This window comes from Meles meles, chromosome 5 (genome assembly GCF_922984935.1).
Source record: "Meles meles chromosome 5, mMelMel3.1 paternal haplotype, whole genome shotgun sequence".
Classification (NCBI taxonomy): domain Eukaryota; kingdom Metazoa; phylum Chordata; class Mammalia; order Carnivora; family Mustelidae; genus Meles; species Meles meles.
In genome coordinates this window covers 90,728,534-90,755,026 of record NC_060070.1, presented here as the reverse complement: position 1 = coordinate 90,755,026, position 26,493 = coordinate 90,728,534, and the positions used below count along the sequence as shown (strand labels likewise).

The following is a 26,493-nucleotide window of genomic DNA, read 5'->3' as shown; positions in this document are numbered from 1 at the left end:
CTTAAAACTCTCTCGTTTGTTTCCCTATCATGTTTCTCCATAACAATTTTACATGAAATTAAAACCTCTTTAATTTCCTGAAATCATAAAGATCTACGTATTGACATTTTCTTGTTTGAGTTATTGATAACAATTATTGATAGGAGACAATTAATCAAAATAACATAAATGTATTGCTAATTGGATAAATAATTAATAAACATAAAATCTAAAATTACACAGAAGATGCATCTCTTGGTGGGATGGTAATGCTGGATGGCTTTTTAAAACAAATCTTATTGATTTACAACAGACACGCCTATATATGACCAGAGCCTACAGCTTGAATTAGCCGAGTGAGCGCACTCGTACAGTTATCACCACGTCCAGAAATAGAATATTGCTGGCCTTGGGTTATTTGTTCAGTTTGTTTTTAAATCCTTGGAAGAATATTACGCTTGGTAGGAGATATGAGACAGGTGCCAACACTGATTGCATTTCTGTTTTTCATTCATATGTATGTAAGCACTGTATATCCTCATTCGCGTGAACGGATGGAAGTTTTGTTAAAACAGGATCACTCAGTTCTTGATCTGCTTCTGAGTTCTATACCGAAAATCACGTAGTGATCTATCACTAACAATTAGACTTTAATTACTTTTATTAGGCTTTCCTAAGGGGGAAAAAAAAAGAATTGGAAACCTCCCAGCGTCAAAGGAGATACACTGATCATTTATTAGAGTTGCTTGTTTTCTAGATGTCCTTTCATATGGTGGCCAGGGGGGGTTTACTGCAGAGATAATAAGCCCTGTTCAGATTTGGGATGAGGTCACGCCTATTGAATAAATCCTCCAAAATGAAATTCCTTGATTGAAGGATGTTGAATACATTTGAATGTTAATGTTAATATTTGATTTTTGACCTTTGACAGCTATTAACGAATTGTGTTCTGCAGGATTATGTCAGTTTATATTCTTACCAACATTGTGAGTGCCAGTTTCCCTAGTACCTTGATGAAAAGGTGCGTTATCAAACTGTTGGATGTATTTTCAATCTGTCAGATGAATCTGATTGGTAACTGAGAGACCTTTTAATACCTAGATTATTATGAACAAGTTTGGCTAAATTTCCATGTGTTTAGGAATTCTTTCTCTTTTATTTGAAAAATATTTCCATATTGTTTTCATATTTTCTGTTGAGATAGTGACTTTTTCTTATTGGTTTCTCGGAGCATGTAGGAATTAAAGAGCTTAGCTTTAAAAAAAAAAAAAGATTTGAGACAAGGTGAGTAAAAGGTCTGTCTTTCCTTTGTAGGGGGGGAGGGCAGTTGTGAGAGTGCAGGTTTAAAACGTCAACTTGCACCTTCATCGCTATTCAGTTCTAGAAAATAGCTTCTATGGAGGTTTGAGGGTGTGGGAATTCAGAGGAAGAAAAAGTTTCTCTTAAAACTTGGAGTGCGTGTGTGTAGTGCTTGGAAAGTCTTCATGTACTCCCGGGGGTTTACAGACCCCAGTTAGAAGTCCCCTAAAAAAACTATCTGACTCAAACCAGACTAAACCTGTCTCCCCAGATGGCCTAGTTCATGGTTCTGAGACTTGTCCCGGTATGGTTTTTCATGCCAGGTCAACCCTGTGCGGAGATGTTACCCTGAGCGGGGACCTCAGAAAGCAGGGAACCTTGTTGACTGTACAGGCGGATTAATATGTGCCGTACTCCTCCTTGACACTTTCTCCAGTTCTGTTCTTATCCAGCATAAGCTCTCCAGTCTGAGTTCCCATATCTGTTATTTTACCTTTTTATTATGTGCATCCTTCCTCCTTAAACGTTCCTTCCACCATAAACACCTCAGGAGCTGGCCCATGTTGCAATCATTCCCTGGCATTGTGCCTTATGCTTAGTGTCTAGTAAGTATGTGTTGAGCAGAAAAGTTGATAAAGGAATGCCTTAACCTTCTTCGCATCCCCTGCAGGTCCTAGAATAGTGTCGAGCCTCCAAAGAATGGAGGAATTAATTAGTGAGCAAAAAACAATGAATTAACAAATCGATGAACTAATGAGCCATTGAACAAAGGCTGGAAAGTAAGAGAGTTCTGTCTCCCATGAGGGCGCATAGCTGCAGAATCAGTGTAAAGGGTAGGCAGTGTATGAAACAGGCTATTTTGAATCAAGTCTTCTGTTTTATATTAAATTTTGATTGGTTGGGGTCGATGTCCTTGTTCGTGTGGAGCATCCAAGTAAATCCGGTCCTGTGCTTTTGTACCTTGTCTTACAGGTGTGCACAACATCTCTGCCCCACGGTGGTGTTCAGTCCGTACCTCAGCCCCCGTGACGATGTCAAGCCCCCCTCCCTGCACATGAGTGGTACAGGCCCACAGGAGCATCTGGCTGCAGCCACGTTCACAGACATGTCAGCCGTGGAATAGTGTGGACACCTTCTCTCAGCTTCTCAGGGTTTCAGTCCTTTTGGGTTTTGTTTCATTGACCTTTTTTTATGGTTTTGTGGCTGGACGTTCCCAGCCAAGGCAGGCGCCATGGGGGATCAGCAACTCTACAAGACCAATCACGTGGCCCACAGTGGTGAGAACCTTTTCTACCAACAGCCACCGCTTGGCATCCATGGTGGGCTGAACCACAACTATGGGAATACAGTCACAGGGGCTGGATTGGAGGCCCCTCAGGCATCGCCCCTCTCCCCCCACTTCCCTCAAGAGACTCGGGATGGTCTAGGCTTGCCTGTTGGTTCCAAAAACCTGGGCCAAGTGGATACCTCGAGGCAGGGAGGGTGGGGAGGTCACACTGGGCCTGGCAACCACGTCCAGCTACGCAGCAACCTGACCAACTCAAACATGATGTGGGGGACCCCGGCCCAGCCTGAGCCCGCCGACGGCTACCAGTATACCTACTCCCAGGCCAGCGAGATCCGCACCCAGAAACTCACCAGCGGTGTCCTGCACAAGCTAGACTCCTTCACCCAGGTGTTCGCCAACCAAAACCTGCGAATTCAGGTCAACAATATGGCCCAGGTGCTGCACACCCAGTCGGCAGTGATGGACGGGGCCCCTGATAGTGCCCTCCGCCAGTTGTTGTCCCAGAAGCCCATGGAGCCCCCGGCGCCGGCTCTTCCTGCTCGCTACCAGCAGGTGCCCCAGCAGGCTCACCCTGCTTTCCCCGGCGGCCTGTCCAAACCAGCCCTGCAGGTGGGGCCGCATGCCGGCCAGGGGCACCTGTATTATGACTACCAGCAGCCACTGGCCCAGATGCCGGTGCAGGGAGGACAGCCGCTGCAGGCCCCCTCGATGCTGTCCCAGCACATGCAACAGATTCAGCAGCAGCAGTATTACCCGCCACAGCCGCAGCAAGCTGGGCAGCAGCCTCTATCCCTGCAGGAAATGCAGCAGCAACAGCAGCAGCAGCAGCAGAGCCGCCCGCAGCAGCAGCAACAACAGCAGCTGCAGCTGCAGCAGCGGCAGGGTCCGATGCAGATACCTCAGTATTACCAGCCCCAGCCCGTGATGCAGCACTTGCAAGAACAGTCGCAGCAGCAGCCGCCGCAGATGCACCTGCAGCCCCCCTCTTACCACAGGGACGCCCACCAGTACGGCCCGGAGCAGGCGCACGCCGTCCAGCTGATCCAGCTAGGTTCTGTTCCCCAGTACTACTACCAGGAGCCCCAGCAGCCCTACGGCCACCACGTCTGCCAGCAGAGCCACCTGCCCCAGCACCAGCAGCGCGAGGACAGTCAGCCCAAGACGTACCCGAGCGACAGGCAGGCCCAGGCCGTGCTGAGCTCCCATGGCGACCTGGGGCCTCCCGACACAGGAATGGGAGACCCAGCAAGCTCGGACCTGAACCGGCTCGGCGGGGCCCTCCCCCACCGGCCGCTGCTGTCCCCCAGCGGGATCCACCTCAACAACATGGGGCCTCAGCACCAGCAGCTGTCTCCCAGTGCCCTGTGGCCCCAGGTATTCGCAGAGTGGGAGCGTCTCCGGGTCCCTCAGTGTGCCAATGCTCTGGCCAGAGCCGAGTCTAGGCAGCACCCAGCCCTCTCTCCAGCCCCTCCCGGGCTTCTATTCTCTGTTCACGCCACGAACGTTAACTCACACATGCCAGACGCTGTCTGTGCCAGGCACGGGGAACACAGAATCAATTTTGACTCAGCCCTCTGCCTGCTAAGCTTGAGCTTGCTGCAGAGTGGGCCAGAGTACCGTCTAAGGGCCTGAATGATGCATGTAGCGATCAAGGCCTGAGTTGGGCCCAGGGACCACACAGGGAAGGTGTCTGGTCCCCTTAGTTCTGAATCCTCGGGGAATTCCTGTGAAATTGTTCCCCCTTTGGGAAGGAGACCACATTATGACAGCATTTCTCCTAGTATATTGCTCAGACCAGGAAGACCATAGAATGTTTAATAGGAATGGCTGAGGGGGACGGGTTCTCCAGATCAATACATCTGGGGGGCTCCTACAGTGAATCAGGTTGCAATGCTGAGGGGCTTCTCAGAGCCGTTAATATGCTAATGAGCACTGGGAATCTCCCAGAGGGGATATCCCCTTTAGCTTCAGAGATGAGAATCTTAGCTGCCCTCAGGATCCGGGCAGGTAAAGGGAGTAAGCAAAGTGGCTTGTTAGGAGATAATGGGGAGTGGTGCCCGCTGCGGCGGCCTAGAGCGCAAATGCCCCATCTGATGGTGTCTGCAAGGCTATGGGCCAAGGGTTTTTCCCAAATGTATTTGCCACAAAACAGCCTCCTGTGTGCTGGGCACTGTCGATGCCTTGGCATGTTCCAGGTGCTACAGTCATGTGACAACAGGCTCAGGGGAGAAAGGGGCCAGGATAGAGGCTGGAAATGAGCTCCCCTTGACTCTGTCTTGCTTGAAACCCAGGCCCGGTGGTAATGGAGAGCCGTTATGAATATAAGAATAAGTGACATGGCCAGTGTTGACATGACGAGCAGGAGGTCTCTGGGCATGCTGCTGTGTCGTCCGGCTCTCTGTTCTGTGTCTTTTGGAAATGAAGCCTGTTTGTGCACACGGTGGTAGAGAGGGAGAAAAGGGAGGATTGAGGCAGGGGATTGAGTCCTGGTAGGCTAGGGGCTGGCGGCAACTCCCAGAGTGGGTGTGTTACCAGGTTGGGGGGGCTGGAGGAAGCAAGGGAAAGAAGTGTCAGGTGCACCCAGCATCTGGACATGAACTGCTGGCCTCTGTGAGCTTGAGGAAGTATTCTAGAAAGTGCAGGCCCTGGGGTTCCCTTAGCTCAAAGACTTCTCCCAGTAGAAATACACTTTTTTTCTCTTTCTTCTTTCTTCCCATGTCCTGCATGGATTAAATTAGATGCACCTACCTGATGGCAGAGCCCAGCCAGGGTCCCCGGAGTCAAGGTAGGATGGATGCAAGAAGGCATGTTGGCATTTGGGGAGAGTAGTAGGTTTTCCTGGGTTGTCTCTCCAGACTCATTTTCAAATTCAAAGTCAGTTTTCCGAAGAAGTTTATAATAATAATAGCAGCTATTGTGTTTGAGCATTTACTGTGTGCTAGGCACTCTATATTTTGTGTAATAAAGCAACCCAGTAGGGGTGGGTAGGATTACCATGTGCCTAGCACGTAGTAAGCGCTCAATCATTCTTGGCTTTATTCCAATGGCTTTACAAATGAGAAAACAGGCTCAGAGAGCTTGGAGTTGTACATCAAGTAAGTGGCAATACTGGAATTGAGTCCTGAGGTCACATTCTCTCCCCTCTTCAGTCAGTCAATATTCACTGGATACCTACTGTGTGCCAGGCATAGAGCTAAGCTTGGAGAATGCAGCAGTAAATAGTACAGACTTGTTTTCCCCCATCGTGGGCATGGTAAATTCTTAGCCAGAACCTGATAAAATGCTAAGACATGTGGCCTGGAGGCTAAGCCAGGGGACTTAGACACGTGTCTCTAGGGAATGCTTCTGGAAGAGGCCACCTGAGCTGACTCTAGAAAGATAACAGGCCAGAGGTGAAAAAAACCTAGAACTTGATGGCTTAGAATGAAGGACATTTTATTCAACTCCCTCATGATTTTGAGTGGGCCTTTTCCTGCTCTTGAGCCTCAGTTTTCCTCCTGTAAAGTGGGCTTAGTTCTTTGAAGGGTATTGGGATAATACAAGTGGGGCCATGGGAACCATGGGGCCCATGAATGAAATGGGTCCACTGTGGGGTGTAAGGTCTTGCGATAAGTCACCCTTCCTCTTTGTCAACATGTGTGTCCTCTCATTTGGCCTTACCCTTGAGCAGTGGCCAACCAAAAGGAGTGTTTGGGGAGCAGTTTGATGCCAAGAACAAATTGACGTGCTCCATCTGCCTGAAGGAATTCAAGAGCCTACCTGCCCTGAACGGCCACATGCGGTCCCATGGGGGAATGAGAGCCTCCCCCAGCCTCAAACAGGTTAGCAGGAGCCAGCGCCCAGCCCTTCCCAGGCCATGTGTTGCTTGCTTTGCTTTGCTGCCATCAGAGAGTGATGGGACCCCCAGGTGGGCACCCAGGAAGGCACTGTCCTTCCCTTAAAGCTTTGCCACTAGGAGCCAGCCAGTCAAACAGACCCCACTTCCACTGGTTTCATGAACAAGGGTCAAAAACAGAGGGGCTAGAATAAATTCTTGAGGGATCCGAGTCTCTCCACTTTCTGAAAAAGACAGCAAAGAAAACACATAGAGGCAATATTATTTTTAACTTCTGTTGCTTAAAGCACCTAAGGCTAGCCCCTTGGGCCTTCCAGCGTAGTAGCCGATGGCCAAGGAAAGCTAATGTGACCATTGGGCTCTCAGCCAGCACTTTTTACTCAGTGTTTGATTCTAGCAAAAGAAGATCTTTAATTACCCTCAGGATTATCCAGGGAGGAAGGATATCCATGTGGTGAACTATCCATGCAGTTTTAGAGTAAGCTTAGAATTCAAAGAATTTCTCAAATTCTTTAGATACTATTGATCTAAATTTAAGTCTATGGGATTAACTGTCTGTTTGCAAAAAGCCTAGATAACCCGGCTCACTCCATCTCCTGACCATTCCAGATAAAAGAGCTTTGTCTTCCATTGGACAGATGAGTAAACTGAGGCCCATAGAATTAAGAGGTCCTACACGAGAGCTTATGTGTTCTGTTTTGTTTTGTGCCTAATTCCCAGTCCACATCTTTTTCTTTAAAAGCAATGACAACAACAACAACAAAGCAATGACAACAACACAATTTTAATATGTTTTAATTATACAAGTGATAATGGTCGAGGAGCTTCTCTTAACATAGAAAATAGAGTGCATGGCCTTGTCCACTGCCAACTGGCCTCACTAAAGCCAAGGGACTCAGGGTTGCAGGAAGGAAACCACCCTGCCGTGGTTCTCTATCACCCACGCATGATGTCCTGCAACATTTCAGGAAGAGCAGAGCGTGTCCCCACTTTGGGAAGGCTGCTCTCAGCCCAGGATCAAAGCCTTTATTGTCTGTGTAGGAGGAAGGAGAGAAGGCCCTGCCGCCTCAGCCTCAGCCCCAGCCGCCACTGCCACCTCCGCCTCCGCCGCCACCGCAGCTCCCTCCCGAGGCAGAAAGCCTCACGCCTATGGTCATGCCCGTGTCTGTCCCTGTCAAGCTTCTCCCGCCCAAGCCAGGCTCTCAGGGCTTCGCCAACAGCATCGTTGCCGCCCCCTCCACCAGAGACAAGCCAGCCAGCTCGATGTCGGACGACGAGATGCCCGTGCTCGTGAGGATGACCCTCTCTCCCCCACACTCACCCCAAGGGGCTGCCCCCCACCCGCCTGCTGTGAGTTGCTGCTCTGCCCCCGCCCACCTGGGGTGGGAACATCCCTTTGCTTTCTTGGAGATGGGGCAGCTCTTCCGGGGTCACTGACCTGAGCTCTCAGACATGACTTGGCCTCTTGGTTTGAGCCCCACACCCCACACAGCCCCACATTGGGAATCCCATGGGTAGTCCACACTGCTTGCTACCCAGTGACCACCTCTACCAGGCTAACGGTCTGGATTAGATTCTGAGAGAGCTGAAGCTATTCCAAGGTGAAAACAAAGATGATAACTCAGTTGGTAATCACACAGCTATTAAAACATGGAAGTACTATCCCAGGTAATAAAGAGCTATTGCCCAGGGCCCTGACCCCCCCTGCAGGATCTCCAGACTGCCTCACATCCAGAGGGAAACCCTGGCACAGCAAGCCTCCGTGGGATAGCCCTGCATCCGTTCTGGTGGTCAGCCTCAGTGGATGCTTTATATTTTCGGTATCCCACCGGCATCATTAGCCTTAGAGGACCTAATTTGCTATGGTTCCCAAAGTAATTCCACTGAGAGACACCCAGCCCCCAATCTCGGGAAAGCAAAGAGATTCATGTTTCTCACTCACTCTCCTCCTCCTTCTCAAATTCTTCTGCTTCACCCAAGGAGCTTACCTTGGCTCTGGGACAGAGATCTCTCTCTCTCCCTCTCTTTTCCCCCTTCCCTTCCTGTCTCCCTCTCTCCTTCTCTTTCTGTCTTCCTCCCTCTTCCCTCCTTCCCTCCCCTGGGGAGTCTGTAACCCATGCAGTTGACTACATTGGATTTGTTCCCTCTCCACGAAGTGGTGTGCTGGGTCACATTTGTCCTCGAAGTATAAGTGGCTGCTGAGATTCCAGGTGGTATGAGGGTGGGATTGGGCCAAAACAGAGGTAGGGTGGAAAATTAAGAGAACTAGAAAAGTCCAGAAAGAACCTTCTTGGTTCTCTATGTAATATCAAGGCCTCAGAAGAGGAGAGACGGAGGGGGAACCTCTGGGAGTGAGCACGATTCTCATAAGTCAGCAGGACTTGGGGGCCAATAATAAGCAGAGAGATGAAATGACAGAGCCAAGCTCCCTCTTTGCCCAGGGAAGTCGCTGATTTAGTGGGAGACCCACTGTTTCTACCCCTAGAGAATTCTCAGCTTGAAGCTGGAGACAGTATTGTTCCTAGTCGACTACACAGGGGTCTAAGCCCCAGACAGCACCCCCTGCCCCAGTTTAAGACAGTGGGAGGGAAACCAGGGCAGAGAAGAAACAGTAGTCCCCCATACTGGAGTACCCCTGGGCAGCTAAAGTAACTAGGGACTGGGGAGACACAGGGAGTTTGGTAAGAATTTGGTCAGAAGACCACCATGAGCACAGTTCTGAGCAGGGTTTTAAAGGCAGGGGTGAAGCTGGCTTTGTGGGAAAGGTGAGAGAGACATTGTAGTAAGGAAATAAGCTGAACTAGAAGCATGTAGCTGGGATTGGGAAAATATGGGCAAGGTCCTGACACTTAAAGAAATTTAAATGTCTGGGGAGGAGCCCTGGCTTTCAGTCCCCACTCTGCTGCTGGCCCCCTGGGGATGCAGGCAACTGTGAGACCCTCCCCCTCAAAAAGCCTGGGTTTGGACTCATCAGTGGTTCTCCCTGCCCCGGGGGAGCTTTTAAAACTTCTCCGTGAGTGGTCCCACCTCGAGAGTCTGAATAGCTTGGTAGAGGTAGAACCCTATAAATGATTCCTCTCAAGTGACATCCAGGCCTGGCATTCTGGGTGAAACTGCTGGCCCGGGGTCTCAGAGTCTTGCCTGGAGTTGAGAACTGGAGTAAAAGGACCAGAGGCTCAAGTAGAAGGAGCCCAAAAGGGAACTTTGACCCTGGGATCAGAGGTCTGGATGTCCACACAGGGTTGAAACCATGCCAGGTCAGCCTGTGCTCAGATGGCCTCATCAGCTACCCAGGGACAGGGTATAAGGCTTCAGGATTGCTTCCCAGCTTGGGGGGCAGAGACATCCACTCCCCATTCTCCTCAGACCTCTCTTTCGGCCTCAGCCTCAGGTGGTAAGGAGCCCTCTGGTGGGGAGAGGAGGCGGGTTGTGGCACTCTGGCCTAAGGAGAACCCCTGGGGGTGAGCTGGGAGCTCACAGAGGTGTCCCCTCTCCTTTCCCCACCCCTCAGCTTCCCTAGACTTCCCTCCTAGGGGGTGGGACAGCAGCCCAGAAGACAGGGAAGCTGAGGGAGAAAACAGGAGGGGCAGCAGCAGGAGCCCAGAGCTGAGGGAAGACTGGAGCAGGTCACATGGCCTGGAGGCAACTGGTCACATGACCATGGCCTTCCCTTCCCATCACCCCCTGCTCCTCCTACTCGGGTGCCACCCTGGGCACAGGAATTGCCAGGAACTGCAGCTGTGACAGGCACTGGCCTGCAGGGCCTGGGAGGGTACCACAGACTGCCCAGAACTTTCTGCAGGTATCCCCAGGGCCTCTCCCAACCGCACCTCGGCTTCCCCAGCCACACCCAGCTACACCCAGCCGGTTTCTCTGGGCTGATGCTGGCACACGCCCCAAGTCTGTTTCTGTTTGGCTTTGGCATGCCCTGCTTATCTATTTATGTGCACATGTTTACTTATTAGTATATATGTATCCATGTGGCAGATCCTCCTTCCAGACTGTGCTTGGGTCCGCTGCCATAAAGTAAACTAACGCTGCTGACAGGAAGCCACCCAGGAGAGGGGCTTGCTGCAAATGAGCTACCGTCCTGGGAGCGGTGGTGAGGGGCGGGCGGCGGGGGGGCTTCTCCGGATCCGGTTTTAGGGGAGCACACGGAACAGGTCTGAAAGACGGCTTTCCCTCAGCTCCAGGGTTACCTCAAAGGAGAGCCCAGTGCGGGTCACCGGACCCCCTCTTCCTGCTCCTCAGCCGCTGCCCAGCCTCCCTGAATAGATTATTCTGTCCCCTTCTCAGAACATGTGTTATCTGTCCCTGATGTCTGTCCCCTGGGAGCGGTGGGGAATTAAAGGGCCCACTCGGCTGGATTCCACTCACCGGATGGGAATGCGGTGCTAAGCAATAGAGAATGTGAATTTATTCTTTCTTGCCCACCCACCTTTCCTACCACCCCCATCTCCCTCCAGACATGAGGGATTTCCTCCTGAACCCCAGTTTTCTCCCCGCCAAGCCCCCGAACTCGCCCTGTGGGAACTGGAGGAGGCTGTTTTTCGAGGCAGGGGATGCGGGGGGAGGGGGGAGCAGACAAGTGGAGGGGGGTCGGTGGGGGGAATCCCCCGTTAGAACGGATGCTCCCCTTCCTTCAGCCTGTGGAAGTGGCCTGTGGGGAACGCCTGAGGATTCGAACTGGACCGTTCTTCCCGTTCTAGGAACTGCCCAAGAAGCATCAGCCGGCCGTGGCCAAAGCCGAGGAGCCCCTCAAGAGCTTGCCGGACAAGAAAAAGTTCCGGCACCGGCCCGAGCCGCTCTTCATCCCGCCACCACCCTCCTACACCGCCAACTCCGCCGCCGCCACCTCGTACTCGGGCGCCACCCTGTACCAGAGCCAGCTGCGCTCCCCCCGCGTCCTCGGGGACCACCTGCTGCTGGACCCCGCCCACGAGCTGCCCCCCTACACGCCCCCGCCCATGCTGAGCCCGGTGCGCCAGGGCTCGGGGCTCTTCAGCAACGTCCTCATCGCGGGCCACGGCCCCGGCGCGCACCCGCAGCTGCCCCTCACGCCCCTGACGCCCACGCCGCGGGTTCTGCTGTGCCGCTCCAGTGAGTCCCCGCGGGCCCCCCTCACGCGCCCGGCCCCACCCCTCCCTGGGGGCTCCCTTCGCATGCGGGGCTCCTGCCCCGCACTCATTTCTGCTGGGGCTTGTCTCTACCGGGACCGCGCTGGGCAAGGTGCCTGAAACACTTAGACTACATGGGCGAGACTCACCCTCGGGATCCCCAGCCTAGCCAAGGAGACCCCGGAGCTCTGGTTAATTACTGTCTCTTTGGCCTAAGTTGGAACAGTTCAAGTGCGCACGCGGTCCCTAAGCCGGTGCCGCGAATCATCCTCAGAGACATCCCCGCCCCCCCCCCCCATACATGTACTAAGCAGAAAGACAAATAGGATTAGGTATTATTTGCAAGACCCGACTTCTGCATCTTATGCACGCATTGTCTAAAGATCGAGCATGGAGAGTCTCGGAGCCAGTTTCTCTTTCTAGAGTAAGAATGGTTTCAGAGGAACGATAGTGCTTAGCGGACCAGAATCGGGGTGATGGCTTCTCCCTAGCCCCTGCGAGAAATGAGTAATCCTAAACCATTTAGCACCACATGCCATCTAGTTCCTTGGAGACTACTGTGGGTAATTCATGCATGGGTTGGGTAGGAGGGGGGTCTCATTGTGAGTGTTTAGGTCACTGCTCATTGGCTATAGTTTCTTCGGTTCCTTTTCCTGTTGACCACTGACCTCTGGGTTTTGTGCTTCAGACAGCATTGATGGCAGCAACGTGACAGTCACCCCAGGGCCTGGAGAGCAGACCATTGATGTTGAACCGTAAGGAAAGCCAATTTTGGTTGTTTTTTTTGTTTTGTTTTGTTTTATGTAACAGAAGCCTCAGCTGAGGATGAGGAACTTTGAGAATTAGCACCGAATGAGAAGTTAGAGAAATTATAGGATCATGGCATTTCTCAGTTTCTGGTGTTTCAAGGCTTTTGCCAAAGACTAAATGTATACTAAAGCATGAAGTCCTATATTGAGAGAACCTGGTGTCCCCATCTCCATCTGCATGGTTCAGGCCACATGCTTGCACATTCCCAGTGACATTGAGCTCTCTACAAGGCTCCATCCAAATGCCCTTGCTTCCCTGTTCCTTCCTCAAAATTCTTGGCTGGTCCTCCAAATAGGCTTGGTGTGGGAGGGGCTCGGGATATAATGGAAAGAGAAGGGTGCTATTTTCTTTTTCTTTCTTTCTTTCTTTCTTTTTTTTTTTTTTTTTGGTTGTTTTGTTGTTTTATGTATTTACTTAAAGAGAGGGAGCGTGAGTGGGGGAGGGACAAAGGGAGAGAAACTTTCAAGCAGACTCCCTGCTGAGTGAGGAGCCCGATCCCGGGCTCGATCCCTCAATCCTGAGATCACGACCTGGGCCCAAACCAAGAGTTGGAGGCTCAACTGACTGAGCCACCCAGGAGCCCCAAGGAAGGTGCTATTTTCATAGATAAGTGCAAAAAAGACCAGGTGGTAGAATGGTGACAAAATTGAGTCAGCACCGTTTTTTATTTGACATTGATGAAGTTAAACTTTCTAGGCTTTATTTTTTTTAAAGATTTTATTTATTTATTTGAGAGAGAGAGAGTAGGAGTGGGAGGAGGGGCAGAGGGAGAAGCTGGCTCCCTGCCAAGCAGGGAGCCTGATGAGGGGTTCGATTGCAGGACCCTGAGACCATGACCCGAGCTAAAGGCAGACGTTTAACCGACTGAGCCTCTCAGGCACCCCAACTTTTCTAGGCTTTAGTTAACCCGCCTATTAAGTGGGAATAATTATCACCGCCTTGCTTACATCTCAGGTCTTTGTGAGATTCAGTTGGGATAATTTATGTGAAAGTGGTCTGAAAGGGATAGCAAATATAATAAGCGCATTATGCTTGTTCCATTTTTCCTGGTTAAATTGTGCCAGCGGCCATACCCTGGGCAGCTGTTGCCTTGCAATTAGCACCCTTCCTGTCTGAGTTACAGTGAGCTATGATGCTCCAAGCAGACTTTTCCCCCCGCTCCCTGTAGCATCTCTCCCCAATCTTAAAGCTGTTCCTTCTCCCAGTGAAAAGGCCATCCCTGGAATCTTAGGATCACACTGCTGGGAGGAAATGCCTCTACATTCTTCTTGCAGAAGGAACTGGTTTCCTCCTTTTTCAAGTTCCTGACAGTTGCTCTTGACCTCAAATTGAAGGCCACACTGTTGTTTTCATTCTTGTTCTTAAAGACGCATCAACATTGGCTTGAGGTTCCAAGCAGAGATCCCAGAACTTCAGGATGTCTCTGCCTTGGCTCAGGACACACACAAGGCCACACTAGTATGGAAGCCCTGGCCAGAGCTGGAAAACCATGACCTCCAGCAAAGAGGTATTGGCATGTGGGAAGAACTGGGTGGGGAAGGCTTGATCCTCTCACAGGGGTCTCTGGCTTCAGGCTGGGTGTTGTTTGTCCTTGAGACTTGAGCTCTCTCTGATGCAGTGGCTTCTCATTGTCCCCAACAGTGGAGAATCTCCTGAATTTGTGCTGTTCAAGTGCGTTGCCTGGTGGAGGGACCAATTCTGAATTTGCTTTGCACTCTCTTTTCGAGGCCAAAGGTGATGTGATGGTAAGGAATGGAGAAGAGAGACTTCAAGAAAAAAAAGAGAGAGAGAGAGAGACTTCACAGTTCATATTCTCCACGTCAGAATTTTGAAAAGTATTTTCCTGAAATTCTGTGTTGTCCCACATGCCATAAAACCAGTTCCTAAGATCATGACCAATCAACACACCACCATGTTCCTTATCTCACTGAGTGGGTCCGGATTTAAAGCCTGCAGGAGAAACCTGCAGTTGGACTTCTGTCTGTACATCTATTCCTGAGTAATAATTATGCTCACACCTGTCTTGGGAAATTAGAATTTCTTTTCAGCAGTCTTATAATTCACATCAGAAACTGGGTCTCTAATGATAGAGGTAGAAAACCTTACTGAGACAAGACTTGGCCTGAAAGAGCCTATCCTACTCTGCTGATTGTTCTTCCCTGCTGTGGAAGTCAGCCAGGTTGATGTTCATAGAAGTTTCTCTCCTACCAGAAATGAAGGGTTTGCTATGTACCAGCTGGGGTCATTCTTGCAGCTTTGACACAGTCAGACCATTGGTGCCATTCTCCCAGGATCCTAGCTGACCATTTACCTGCTTCACCTGGGCTCCTGCCAGGGGCACTCAGTCATTCACCTCAGTTTCCCCCTTAGGAAATACATAGTTTTGGTACCAAATCTGGCCTCTTGTGTCCCAATACTACCTTCTCATGAGATTATTGATTCCCTTCATGGATTTTCTAGGATGTTAGAGAACACTTCTTAATCCTTTAAGACAAGTATTGCAGAGAAGCATTTCTCAAACTTTTAATGTGCACACAAATCACTTGGGGCATCTTGTTAAAATGCAAATTCTTATTCGACAGTTCTGGAGGTGGGGCCCAAGGTTCTGCGTTTCGAACCAGCTCCCAGTGGATGCCCATGCTGCTGGCCCATGGACCATACTTGAGAAGCAAGATTCTAAACTTTGCTCTGCTCCTAACCCATCTACTGTTCTTGTGTACAATTCCACAGGCACCATTTTTTTTTTTTTTAAGTTGAACAGGCTGAAAGAGGCATATTTGAAAGGGTTCTTTACCTAGGCTCTCTGGAAAGACAGTGTATAGTACGGTTACTATTAACACAACTGTTTATGTTAATTGTAACAAAATGCATTTTTCTGCAAAACACCCACCAATCACCCACTCATTTCCTTGGAGCCTTTCCCCAGAGATTGAGTCCCCATTCAGAGGAGATCCCACTCTCTCTGAGGCTGGGGCCTTTACCAGGGAAGGATCAGCGTCTCCACTATTTTTCTCTGACGGGACCCACTGGCCACAGGCACGGGCAGGGGGAGGTGTTTCAGTGCCACATCCCATGGGGTGCTGGCCAGAGAGGAAGCCCAGTCTGGTTTCCTTCCAGCACCCGGAACTCCTAGCTCTGTATTGCTGACTCCTTTCCCCCATTAGGTAATGCTCTTCCCACAGCCCACAGACCACTCACTGACTCTCCCTTTTCTCTCCCATGGGTCTGCAGGTTGCTCTGGAAATGCTGCTGCTGAGGAAGCCAGTCAGGTTAAAATGTCATCCTTTAGCAAATTACCACTATGCCGGTAGGTTGCCAGGAGCCTTGTGCCCCATTGCTTCCTGAGAGCAGGCTTTTTGCATGTTTCGTGGGGTCGCTTTTTAATAATAGATCCACCAATCCCGTCCTAATGCCCCTTGTGAGCTCCAGGGCTCCTGGGGCACAGCTGGTGGGGCAGTTGTGTGTGTTGGCTGGGTACTCTTGGGTGTTCGTATGGGTTCCCCTCACCCTAATGGATGTGCCAAGAGCCGGGTGACAGTGGCCGGTGCCTGTGTGTGTGGCGGTGAGACTGGTGTGTCGGCAGGAAGGCACCACACAGGGGACGGCACAGAGACAACGCTCCGCGGCCCCTCAGCTTTGGAATTAGTGGCCATGGGTTCAGATCTTGCCTGCACCCTTTGGCCTTCTGGAACCTTGGTCTCCTCACCCGTGAAACGGGGCTCCTCCTCCATCCCTTGCAGCACTTTTATGATGATCAGAGATAGTAGATGTAGCACAACACGTGGCATAGTCTAGTCACTGTCATTCATTTATTGACTAATTACTTATTGAGTACTTGCTGCATACAAGAAACTGTGCTACGTACTAAGATAAAACAATGCCTATGACGGACATAGGTGGAATCCTATGTCCTGCAGTCTGGAGTCTGAGGAGGAAGGAGTCACCAACCACAAATGACACTCAAGGCCAGAGAAGGACATCTACATATGCATGTACTGTACACACGCACATACAAATATACGCATGCATATACATATATGTACACGTGTTACACACATACACGTACACATACAGAATGTGTCCTGTGACGGCGTGGGTTAATGATGGCATCACCAGTAAGAGGGAAGGAGAAAACACCTTTGAGAATTGAATGTGGTAAGAATCATGGAAAGAGAAGGCGACAGGTCAGGGAGCCTTAAGTGACAAAAGGAAGTTGAAATCAACATTTTAATTTCCGGTAATGGGTAAACCCATCCGTTCTGAGGGCCTGTGCAAGCCTGCTGGGGTTCTCCATTTCAGAGGGGACTAAATCCTCTAATGAGGATTCGAAGGTTCCATTGGTGCCTTGGGCACACCCTGCATGAGTAGGTGCTAAGTACTGAAGTGGGCTTGGGGACCTGGTTGAACCTTTCCTAGTCCTCAGTCCAGGCAGACAGATGTGGCCTAACGTGAGGGCTGCTCAGCAAATACGAGAGTGTTCTCCATGGGCACCCCACCGGACCCAGTGCCCTTTGCCACACTGTGTGTGGCATCACAGTGGGGAAAGGCCCAGAAGCCACTTACCTGAGCACAGACAGCCCTGGATGTCTGCACTGTCAGCACATGGGCTGCTACCAGAAGTAGGCAAGCACGAAAGGGACAGGGATAAGAAATCATTTAACTGGGGCCTAAGCCAACCAGTTTCTTACTGTTGTCTCCATCACTTCCTGCTTGATGTCTGCCCCGAGTGCGAGTAGGAAGATGTGGGAGTTCTCCCTAATCCGCCATGGAAACAATTCAATCCTCTTAATTCCCAGTGTCATCTGCTGCCCATTAAACCCTGACAGGCTGTCCAGCCTACTGGAGCCTGTCTCAGGCTTCTTTGAAGAGTGGGCGAGACAGTTGATGACAGGGAGCTTCCCAGCCATCTGCTGTTGATGTAGTTCCACGGGGGAACCAGGGTGGCCAGAGCCTCTGGGCTGGTCAGCTCCAGCTGTGAGCAACCTTGTCTGAGACCCACACCCCCTCCATCCAGTTCTTCCCACTGTGCCAAGCAAGTACAATATTGTTTTATGTGTGTCATGCATAACATTTGGAAAGCTATATAGAAGCCACCCCTCCCCAAAGAAAACAAAACCAAAATGCTGCAATAATAATAAGGATTCTGAAACTAAACTCTGCTAAAATTACCCATCTTTTAAGGTCCCCAGCTAACGCCCATCCTTGGCCTCCCTCCCCCATAAGCAGACCAGGAAGCATTCTGTTGCCTCCTGAAATTTTCAACCTTGGAGGCAGGAGAGGTGGAGCTGAGGTGTGAAGGGTTGGTATTCACTAGCCCTGTGTCTCCAAAAAAAGGGAAGGGTACTCACGTATATCTTCTAGAGTCTGCCTTCTCCAGGAAGTGATCGCAGAGAATCTTGTAGAACTGTGAGCAAAAAGGCCGCAGGTCACAGGTCCCTAAAGTCTCCATCCCTTAATAGTTCTCTTCCAGGCCCCAGAAGAGGCCCTGGAGTACAACCCCCTCACATGTCCTAGTTACCGGCCACCACCTTCTTCCCTCAGTTTGGTTCAGGGTATCAGTGAATCGCATCCCTGTGGCCCCGTCCTGTCTTGGCCTTTGTGCCCTTTTGGGTTGCTCTCCAGTAGGATTCTGTCAGGTCAACATCACCAGGACACTGTCTTCTGGATTGCCTTAGGCTTTGGCTCTGTGGCTGTGGCCAGTGTCACCCCACCCCCACTCTGTCCCTGCAGGCAAGGTAGAACATCTGAGCTTAGAGACAGAGGCTACAAGTTTGGGGGGAGACAGATGGAGACCCAGGCCTGTGAAAATCACTTCCCCTACTTTACTTAGGACATTGCCCCCCTCATCCCAAACAATTCAGTACGAAAAGAAAAAAGTGGCCAGTGCTGGGGCCCAGGAAAGACACCAGTATGGGTGGGCAGCTTGCCCAGACCTGGAGGCTGCTTGCCAAGGCCGGAGAAGCGCTGTACAAGATCCTTGGGAGGAAGGAACATGCCGTTGCAGCGGCCTCCGGCATGCAAATCCACACCCAGGAGCACAGTCCAGCCTCTCAGCCCCCTCCGCCCATGTGTGGGTAGCACTTTGCAGAGGTTCCCTGCTAGCAGTTGGGTTGGGTGGGGAAGGCCTGAATATGGGGGAGTCAGGGTGAGGAGGATGCCTGGTTGTGATTAAGGGGCTTCCTGCATCCCTGGGTTTTCCACCGAACTGATCATTCCTGCAGGTGGGTGCAGACACTGGCCTCATACTTCCTGGTAAGGGTGCAACAAAGACCACCATCCAGCTCCCACCACAGCCCAGGCTCTTCCTGGGTCCCAGACTCTGACCTGACTCCAGACTTGCAGGATTCCTGGAGGAAATCTCCAGTTGGTCGGCGAAGGCATGTTCTCTATCTTGGAAGCTGCCAAGTTTGACGAGCAGACAGGACTACATACTCAAGAGAACGCTCGGCAAGGAACACAGCTGTGATGGCATTTTCCAGGCTTTCTCAGCTCATGTCTCTGACTGGAGAGTGGTCACCTCAAGGGCAGGACCTGAGTCTGTACTTAGTCTCCGGCCTTGCCTGACACAATGCTGGTAAAGAAGGGCTCAGCAGACGAGCTTGAGATGTGGATTCAGATGGAGGCCTCCCTTCCTTCTGCCTCACAGGGATCTTTGGCAACAGCCGACTTCACCCTCCACCCCTAAAAAAGGATTCAGCCTTTACCCACTGTGGAAAGCCTTACGCAGAAGTGAAGATCTGATTTAAAAACAGCCCCCCTTTCTGTGCAGTGAACAGGTCTTCCTTGTTCTGTGCAATAACAACACCATCACAAAAGTATTTTGTCTTGTGAGCAGGATGGAAGGGCCCTCTAAAAGATCCTGAGCCCAATTCTCTCACCGCTCCATGTCTCTTTTTAATTGCCTGGGTTCGCTATAGATCGCCCCAAATGTAGCCCTAGTCCAGAGCCTGTTTCCCAGCAACCAACGCTCAGAACATTTTTCCTCTGGATACTGTTCCAGCACCAGTTTCCTCAGTTAATTAGGCCCTTTGTAATTAGCCTTAATCGGCTTGTTAGGGGCCCCCGCTGATAGCAGCCCAATAGCCAGGAATCCCCAGGTAGGGCAAATGAGCGCTGGGGGAATGTCAGCCCACTAACCCTGTGTGCATGCTGAGTGGACAGCGGGGATCCTGGAGAGGAAGAAAGGGCAGAGCAAGGGGACGGTTAGAGGCAGCCCCCTGCCTTGGTTTTCTGTTTTATCCTGGACTTTGTCCAAGACACAGAATCCAGGAAGAGCTGGCTTAGAACCATGTCTAAAAATGAAGAAAGCGCTCCTGTCTGACAGAGCCTCTGGGAATGAGATGCCTGAGTCTTGCCTTGATGGGATTACAGAAGGCATTTCAGGGGCCGGGGAGTGGAAGTTGGGGAGCCACCAGCAACCAGCAGCAGTGGGATTGTACTCCCACAGAACTAGGAACACCAGCGTGGACCAATGGTCTTCTCCAGTACCATTAATACAGGTCAGCCGGGGACAGTGTGTATCCCCGAGCTGTGGGCTGACTTGGAATCTCCTTTCCAAGGGACCAGCAATAATCGTTGTGTACCTACCCACTTAGGACCAAATGGTGCTGTCTGTCAGAGAAGAGGAAACTGAGAGCTAGAGAAGTTGAGTACCTTTGCCTGAGGCCATAGGAGTAAGTGGCAGAACTGGATTTGCAGACTGGGGTCTCTTGACTGAAGTCACCGCTTTTCCTTAAGATTTTATTCATTTATTTGACAGCACGCACAAGCAGGGGGGATGGCAGGCAGAGAGAGAGGGAAAAGTAGGCTTCACCGAACAGAGAGCCGGATGTGGGACTCAATTCCAGGACCCCAGGATCATGGCCTGACCCAAAGGCAGCTGCCTAACCATCTGAACCACCCAGGCACCCCTGAAGTCACCCCTTTTTATCACAGCACAGTGCCTTTATCTGGGAAAAGCACATTTGGGTGTTTCTAGACGTGGTCCTGGGAATTCTGTCCAGGAGCCCAAGGGTGGATTCTCAGCCCTGGGGGAACTCGTAATCAGGATGTCATGAAGATGGACCCTGCTCTAGTGTGAGCGAATGGATTTGCTGGTCTGGCCTTGCCTCTGCCTCTCACTTCATGGACGCCCTTGTTGGATAGATACACATATACAGTGCTGTCTTGTGCACTAAAGTGCACCCGGAAGACCACATACAGCAGCTGTCTTTTACTCTGAGCACATGCTCCCTGCCCCAGGCCCTGCAAGCCCTCAGAGCAGGGAAGTGCAGGACTGATCCAGGACTAGGGGTACGGAACAAACACTCAGGTGGGAAAGACTGAAGACCCCATCACAGAGCAGCAGCCCTTAAAAATCACTGAGGAATCAGCAGGGGGGATGCCCTTCTCCCATGAGGCTTGGAGTCCCCCATGACAGATGATCCAGGAAGCTACTTCCCGTTTGGTAGGGTTGCAGCTGGCAAGCTCTTTGGAGGCATGAAGGGATGTGCTGCTTAAAAATAGACCTGGGCTGTAATCAGGTGATGATTCCGCTCCTGGCGTGGGGCGGAAGCACCTGTGCCCACCGTGGAGATGGGTGCTGACCTGAGAAGGCTGCCTGGCCCTGTTAGCCTCTCATCAGGTCTGAGAGCCCCACTCTAACTTAGGAAACGTATGCTCTGGCTGAGAGCAGACAGGATTCTCATTGATCTAGTTGGGCGTCATCATCAGCAAGAGGCCCCCTGATTCCACATCTGAGATGTGACCCAGAGCTGTCTGGGCTCCAGACCTGCAGCGGGATAGCTTGACCAGGGCTTCAGCCAATGTGACATGTCCCCTCATGATCTTTCATCATTATATTTCTGATTCCTCTTACCTCTTTGCTGTTTGGATGGCTACCTAAAGTAAACGACGGCTGCTCTTTAGTTATTCAGCTGAAGTATTGGTAATCCTTTCTGTCTCTCTCTTTCTACGTCTGCTCCTGAGCAAGAGGAATATGATTGCTGGGACTCCAAGGCCCTGAATATTAGACAGAATTTGAGGAACACTGATGGAACCATTCTAGAGACCCAAATCACACTGACGTCCTCTGCTCATACCCATTCCAGCAAAACCTCTCCACTCATCCTCTCTATTCCTCCTTGTTGTGAATGGCTGCATAACCAGAGATGTCCCAGCCTCCAGAACCTGTGGAAGGTGCTTCTTTCTGCTGAGGATTAATCGGAAGGCCACTCCCCTTCTGGAAATAAAGAGAGACTTGCAAACCAAAGAAATCAGGTGGTGGCGGCCCTGTGTTTTGGAGGTCTGAGTCAGCCAACTCCACAGAACATATTCTGAGTCTGGAGCCAGAGCTTTTGGCTTGGGGACCCATCACCGGGTCACACGGAGAAGGTGTTTATTTGAGAAATCTGTTTCTATCGCTGACTCACACATTCTCTCAAGGAGCCTAATTCACTGATTTTGGCTGAAACTTCCAATGGGCGACACAATTCAGGTTTCCTGTATTTTCATCTTCATCAGCCAGCCATAGCAAAGTGGAAATCCTGGGCTTACCCTGGTGAGGAAGGAAAGTACTACGGTTTGGGAGATTATAGCTCTGAGAAGTAAAAGAACGTCAAAGGCCCTGCCGTGTACCATCCAAAAAATTCAGAGATGTGGAGAACTCAAAAAGCCAGGAAAGTGAGGCGGAGTTTTCTGCAAACCAGCTACCACAATTGAGCCTTCTCTAGAGCCTCCAGAAGTAGGACCTATCTTAGAAACAAGCTTAATTTCCTAACAGGACCACCCTGTTTGATGATCTGCATATCGTGCTTTCTCATTTATGGAGAGGAAACATGTGAAAATCAAGTTCAGCCACCCAGGCAGGTGCACCAACCCAGCACTGCGGGGCCTCGTCCTCATTGGTCTTGCAGATCAGGGACTGGTCCCACCCACCTCTCCAGCCTCATCTGCTTTCTCTTCGCTGGGAGCTTGTAGTTAAACCATACTGGATTACTGCTTCTCTGAACACCTCCATTTCATCTGTAAAATGGGTAACAGTAATGCCAGTCTTATGGCGTTATTGGTGGAGCCAAATGACTAATACCCGTGAAGTACTTAGAACACGGAATAGTAAGCACCTAGAAATGCTAGGGGTTTTGTTGTTTGTTTGTTTTCCTAGCACGGTGTCTTACGTGTAGTAGACACCTAATACCTGTTGAGTGAGTGAATGAATGAATGGAGTGAATGAATGCATCATCTCACTCTTTGCTCTTACTTTTGCCTCAAACACGTTTCCTCCCCAGAATTCCCTTCCATCTCCTCCATGCCTTCTGTGTGTCCTTTAAAACTTGGCTCAGGTGTTTCCTCTACTGGGAAGCCTGACCTAACCTGAGCGTGAGGCTCACCTTGAACACGGTGACCTGCTGGTGTGTCTCCCCACTAGATGGTGAGCATCTTGACGGTGGAGACTGCTGAATCTGCCTATTGCTACAATTTGTATGGCACTCCCTGTTTTCCAGTTATTAAGTTAAGCACTTACGGTGTCTTCTTTAACCTTCGCAGAGATCACAAAAGCTGAGGACAATTGGAATTATTCCCATTTGTAGGTCACCAAACTGAGTCTCGAGTTCAGTAACTTGCCAAGGTCAAAGCCATAGCTGGGATTTGAACCCAGATGTCAGGGTTGCGAACCATTACACTACACTGGATTTCTTGTTCAAATGGGACTTGGAGGTGTATCATATCACTTGCTAAACAGTCATGTTTTGTAACTAAATAAGCCAGCACCTAAGAGTAGGGAGAACTGTGAGCTGTTCTTACAATGTTTCTGTTTTGTAGGTTCGGACAAGTGGACCTCCCTAGAAAGAAAACTGTTTAATAAAGCACTAGCCACTTACAGCAAAGACTTTATTTTTGTACAGAAGATGGTAAGCATGCTTTTTCCAATCGCTCACTTGAAATTGAATTTGGGAAATTGTGCACCTAAAGACGTAAAGAAATATCTGGTACTCATTTAACACTCTCACAAGAAGGATGTTAGGGTCGCTCCAGTGTCAGGGATGTGAGGGAGAAGAAGAACCTCTATTATCTGGATATAGTGGTCGGGGGGGTTATTTTTTATCTTATTAAATACATGTAATTTATACATTCTCTCAGAATAAATAGGACAGGGGCTGTTAGTTTACAATATACATGATTCATTTCATGTATATTTGACAGATTTGTTGTGTTTTGACAATTTTTTCCCTGAGAAATCAGAGAAGGGATGCTAGGTGCCTCCCTGCTAGCCAGCAGCAAAGCATCTGGTTTTGGGCCCCTAATCATAATGGCAGTAATAATAAAAATGGTAGTTTGCATATATGGCATCTCGCAACAAAATAGAACTCTTCTACGCAGACAAAATAGCACTTTTGCAGCAGATAATGAATTTAATAGACCTTCTTTGGCTAAGAGGTGAGGCGGTTTAGGCTAAAAGTTAAAATGATTCCAAGAATGTTTCAGAAAATCCATGAACAATGGAGCCGTATTTGTGTTATTAAGGTCATTAAAATGTTCAGGTCCACAGAGAACAGTTGCAGGTAATAACTCCCACTGGCGTCTGGACCGGCCGATGCCACCCACTGGGTGCCTATCTCCTGTCCTTAATCTAGGGTCTTCCTTGATGGATGGGAATCAGAACAGGTAGACTCTCCTCCCTTTTGCCCCTGTCTCCAGAACTGTATTCACTGTTGCCTTTCTCTGCCTTGGAGCCCACCCTACTCTTGGCTGCCCCGTAAGCTCAGCAGCTTCCATGCTGTCGTCTTTCTTGAGTCCCCTTGCCCCAGGACTGACCCAGTGGAGGCCTCACCCCTTGCAGGCCTGCACCATGTTGACTGGTGATGGAGTCGTGTGTCGTGTTTGCCAGGCGACATGGCTTGGCGAACAAGTGCTCTCCGAGCCAGTGTCCTCACTCCCTGTGCAGCTTTAATGTAGAAATTCAAGATATCCAGTGATGAGAAGGGGACAGCTTCAGGAAGACAGGACTTGGGGTGTTGCCCCTCTGATCTCACGGTTGGGTTGGCTGGCTCCCCCCCCAGAAGTGTGGCCAGCCTCCAGAAAACCCACATTATTGAACCCCACCTTAAGCTTGGACATCTATGAACTACACAAAGGCATTTTTTTTCCTCTTTCTAATATATGTACCTTTGCCCCCTTGGGGGAGGACAGAGCAAGGTTTGTTTCCTGCAGAAACTAAGCTCTTATCATCATAACTTTTGCCTTACATTCCTGTTCGATTACTGAGGAACATTTTTCACAAATAGATTTTGAAGGTCAACCAGCCAGGGAGCCAAATACACTCAAGCACATTAAATGAAAAAACATGCTTCTTTATGGGTTAAAAAAGGGAATGAGCTCTCTGTGAACCAACGTCAAAAAAGATCTCCAGGCTATATTGTGGAAAAAAAAGAAAGTCAAGTTGCAAAACAGCAGACAGTGTGCCGCCTCTTGTGAGGAGAAATACATTTTCGTGTTCTTTGGTATCTGCATAGTTTCTGGAATGAGACCCAAGAAATGAGGGGTAGCTGTGTGGCGGGGGTGGAGAGTGAGGGCTGGATGGAGGGAGACCAGGCGCCTAAGGAGGGTTTTCCTGATCTACATTTTTTTAAAACTGAATTGTAAACACCTGTGAGCTATTTCACACGAGCTGGTGGCGGGGCAGAGCGCATGCTGCGGAGCTGATCTGCAGATGGCTTTCCCGGCAGGTGAAGTCTAAGACGGTGGCTCAGTGTGTGGAGTACTACTACACCTGGAAGAAGATCATGCGCTTGGGGCGGAAGCACCGGACACGCCTCGCAGAAATCGATGATTCTGTGGTGAGTGAAGCTGGTCAGTCGCTGCTTATGCGGGCCCCGCTCCCGCCCCACACCCAGGTTAGTAAGCGGCTGGCGTTTGGCTCGGCTTTATGGAGGTGACGACCTGAGCAGGTGACTGCCCACTCCCTGACGGGATTCAGACCTCCACTTCCTGGCACAGAAATGCCAGAAGGAAAGGTGCTTCTGACTTTGCCCCGGAGCTCAGCACTCAGTTCAAGGAGGCAAGGGCTGGCCTGGCTTCTGAGGCACCCAGGGTGGTCTTATAAGTGGGTGCCCTTGACCCCCCAGGATATCCTTTCTGATCCACTGACATCACAGATGCTGCTGGCAGAGAAGCACAACCCTCGTTTTCCCACAGCGTCCATGAGGCATGACCAAGGAGCAGCTCTGGCTCTCAGTTATCGAGGAGTAGTTAGCAGTGTGTATATTCTAATCCTTAATCACCGTTTATCCTCAAGATTGATTTCCTTCGGTGGCGGATGATCCAAAGTTGTCTGCATATTAAGCAGACATGAAAGACGTAACACACTAAAGATGAAAGACACTGAAATCTTCTCTGAACCCCTAATGTGTGGCTTCAGTAATTACGATCACTTTTTTCCTTGTGGTTCACTCCTTTTATCTGCATCCATAGCCAGGGGAAATCTTTCCACGCACTGTGGGAAACATTACCAGCCATGCAGAGGTGTGTAAAAATGGCATGTCTTACAACAGATTCGTGAACTCCAGGCTGTCACCATTGGGGAAAGTGTTTGGAATTCATGACTGTTGTGAATATCTATAATTACACTGTCATTCCCCATCATGTCCCAGTTGTGTTAGCACATACGTGGCTTATTTTCTTTAATGGACACTTACATAGCCCTTTCTATGTGCTGGGCCTTTACCAGTATGAACTCATTTAATCCTCACAGACAATCCGTGAGGTAGGGAACTGAGGCACAGAGCATAGGTAACTTAGCCTTGGTCAAAGGGCTGGTGAGGGTGTTGTCCGAGCCTGATTCCCTGTGTGATACTTAAGAGCAGTACAATGCAGACTCTTTTAGAGAAGTATTAAAAACCCTTGGACTCATTAATGCCTTGTGGTCCAGGTCCCTATCTAAGGATGATCCTAGCTGTGAAATATACACACGTATTTGAATTTATATTTGGACCCAGATATCAGGAAAGAATCGACATCTGCATCAGAGATGATGGTGTTCTGTGCTCGCGGTTTCCTGTGACCAGGGCTTTTGTTTGAGTGGCTGAAGTGGGTGCTGTCTTCTATCTGGAGAGCGTTGTTCTCACATGTGGCCTAATGTTTAAAAAAGGCAATGTGGCCTGTTCTGGCTCAATCAGCTGAACGCAGTT

General features: G+C 50.1%; 1 protein-coding gene across 21 annotated transcripts in view; it reads left to right on the top strand.

The window, feature by feature from the left end:
- Positions 1-26,493, top strand: part of TRERF1 (transcriptional regulating factor 1) — a 201,019-nt gene that overhangs the window by 161,537 nt on the left and 12,989 nt on the right. For 16 of the 21 annotated variants that reach the window (XM_046005300.1, XM_046005295.1, XM_046005291.1 and 13 more), the window contains 11 exons: positions 2,251-3,940; positions 5,305-5,351; positions 6,237-6,387; positions 7,443-7,751; positions 11,111-11,501; positions 12,207-12,273; positions 13,696-13,835; positions 13,970-14,073; positions 15,560-15,635; positions 23,129-23,217; positions 25,033-25,143. In XM_046005300.1, coding sequence (XP_045861256.1) covers positions 2,510-3,940; positions 5,305-5,351; positions 6,237-6,387; positions 7,443-7,751; positions 11,111-11,501; positions 12,207-12,273; positions 13,696-13,835; positions 13,970-14,073; positions 15,560-15,635; positions 23,129-23,217; positions 25,033-25,143 — 2,916 coding nt within the window. In that variant the 5' untranslated portion in view covers positions 2,251-2,509. The remainder of the gene's footprint in view (positions 1-2,250; positions 3,941-5,304; positions 5,352-6,236; positions 6,388-7,442; positions 7,752-11,110; positions 11,502-12,206; positions 12,274-13,695; positions 13,836-13,969; positions 14,074-15,559; positions 15,636-23,128; positions 23,218-25,032; positions 25,144-26,493) is intronic. The other 5 variants (XM_046005303.1, XM_046005302.1, XM_046005306.1 and 2 more) reach the window with 3 other exon arrangements.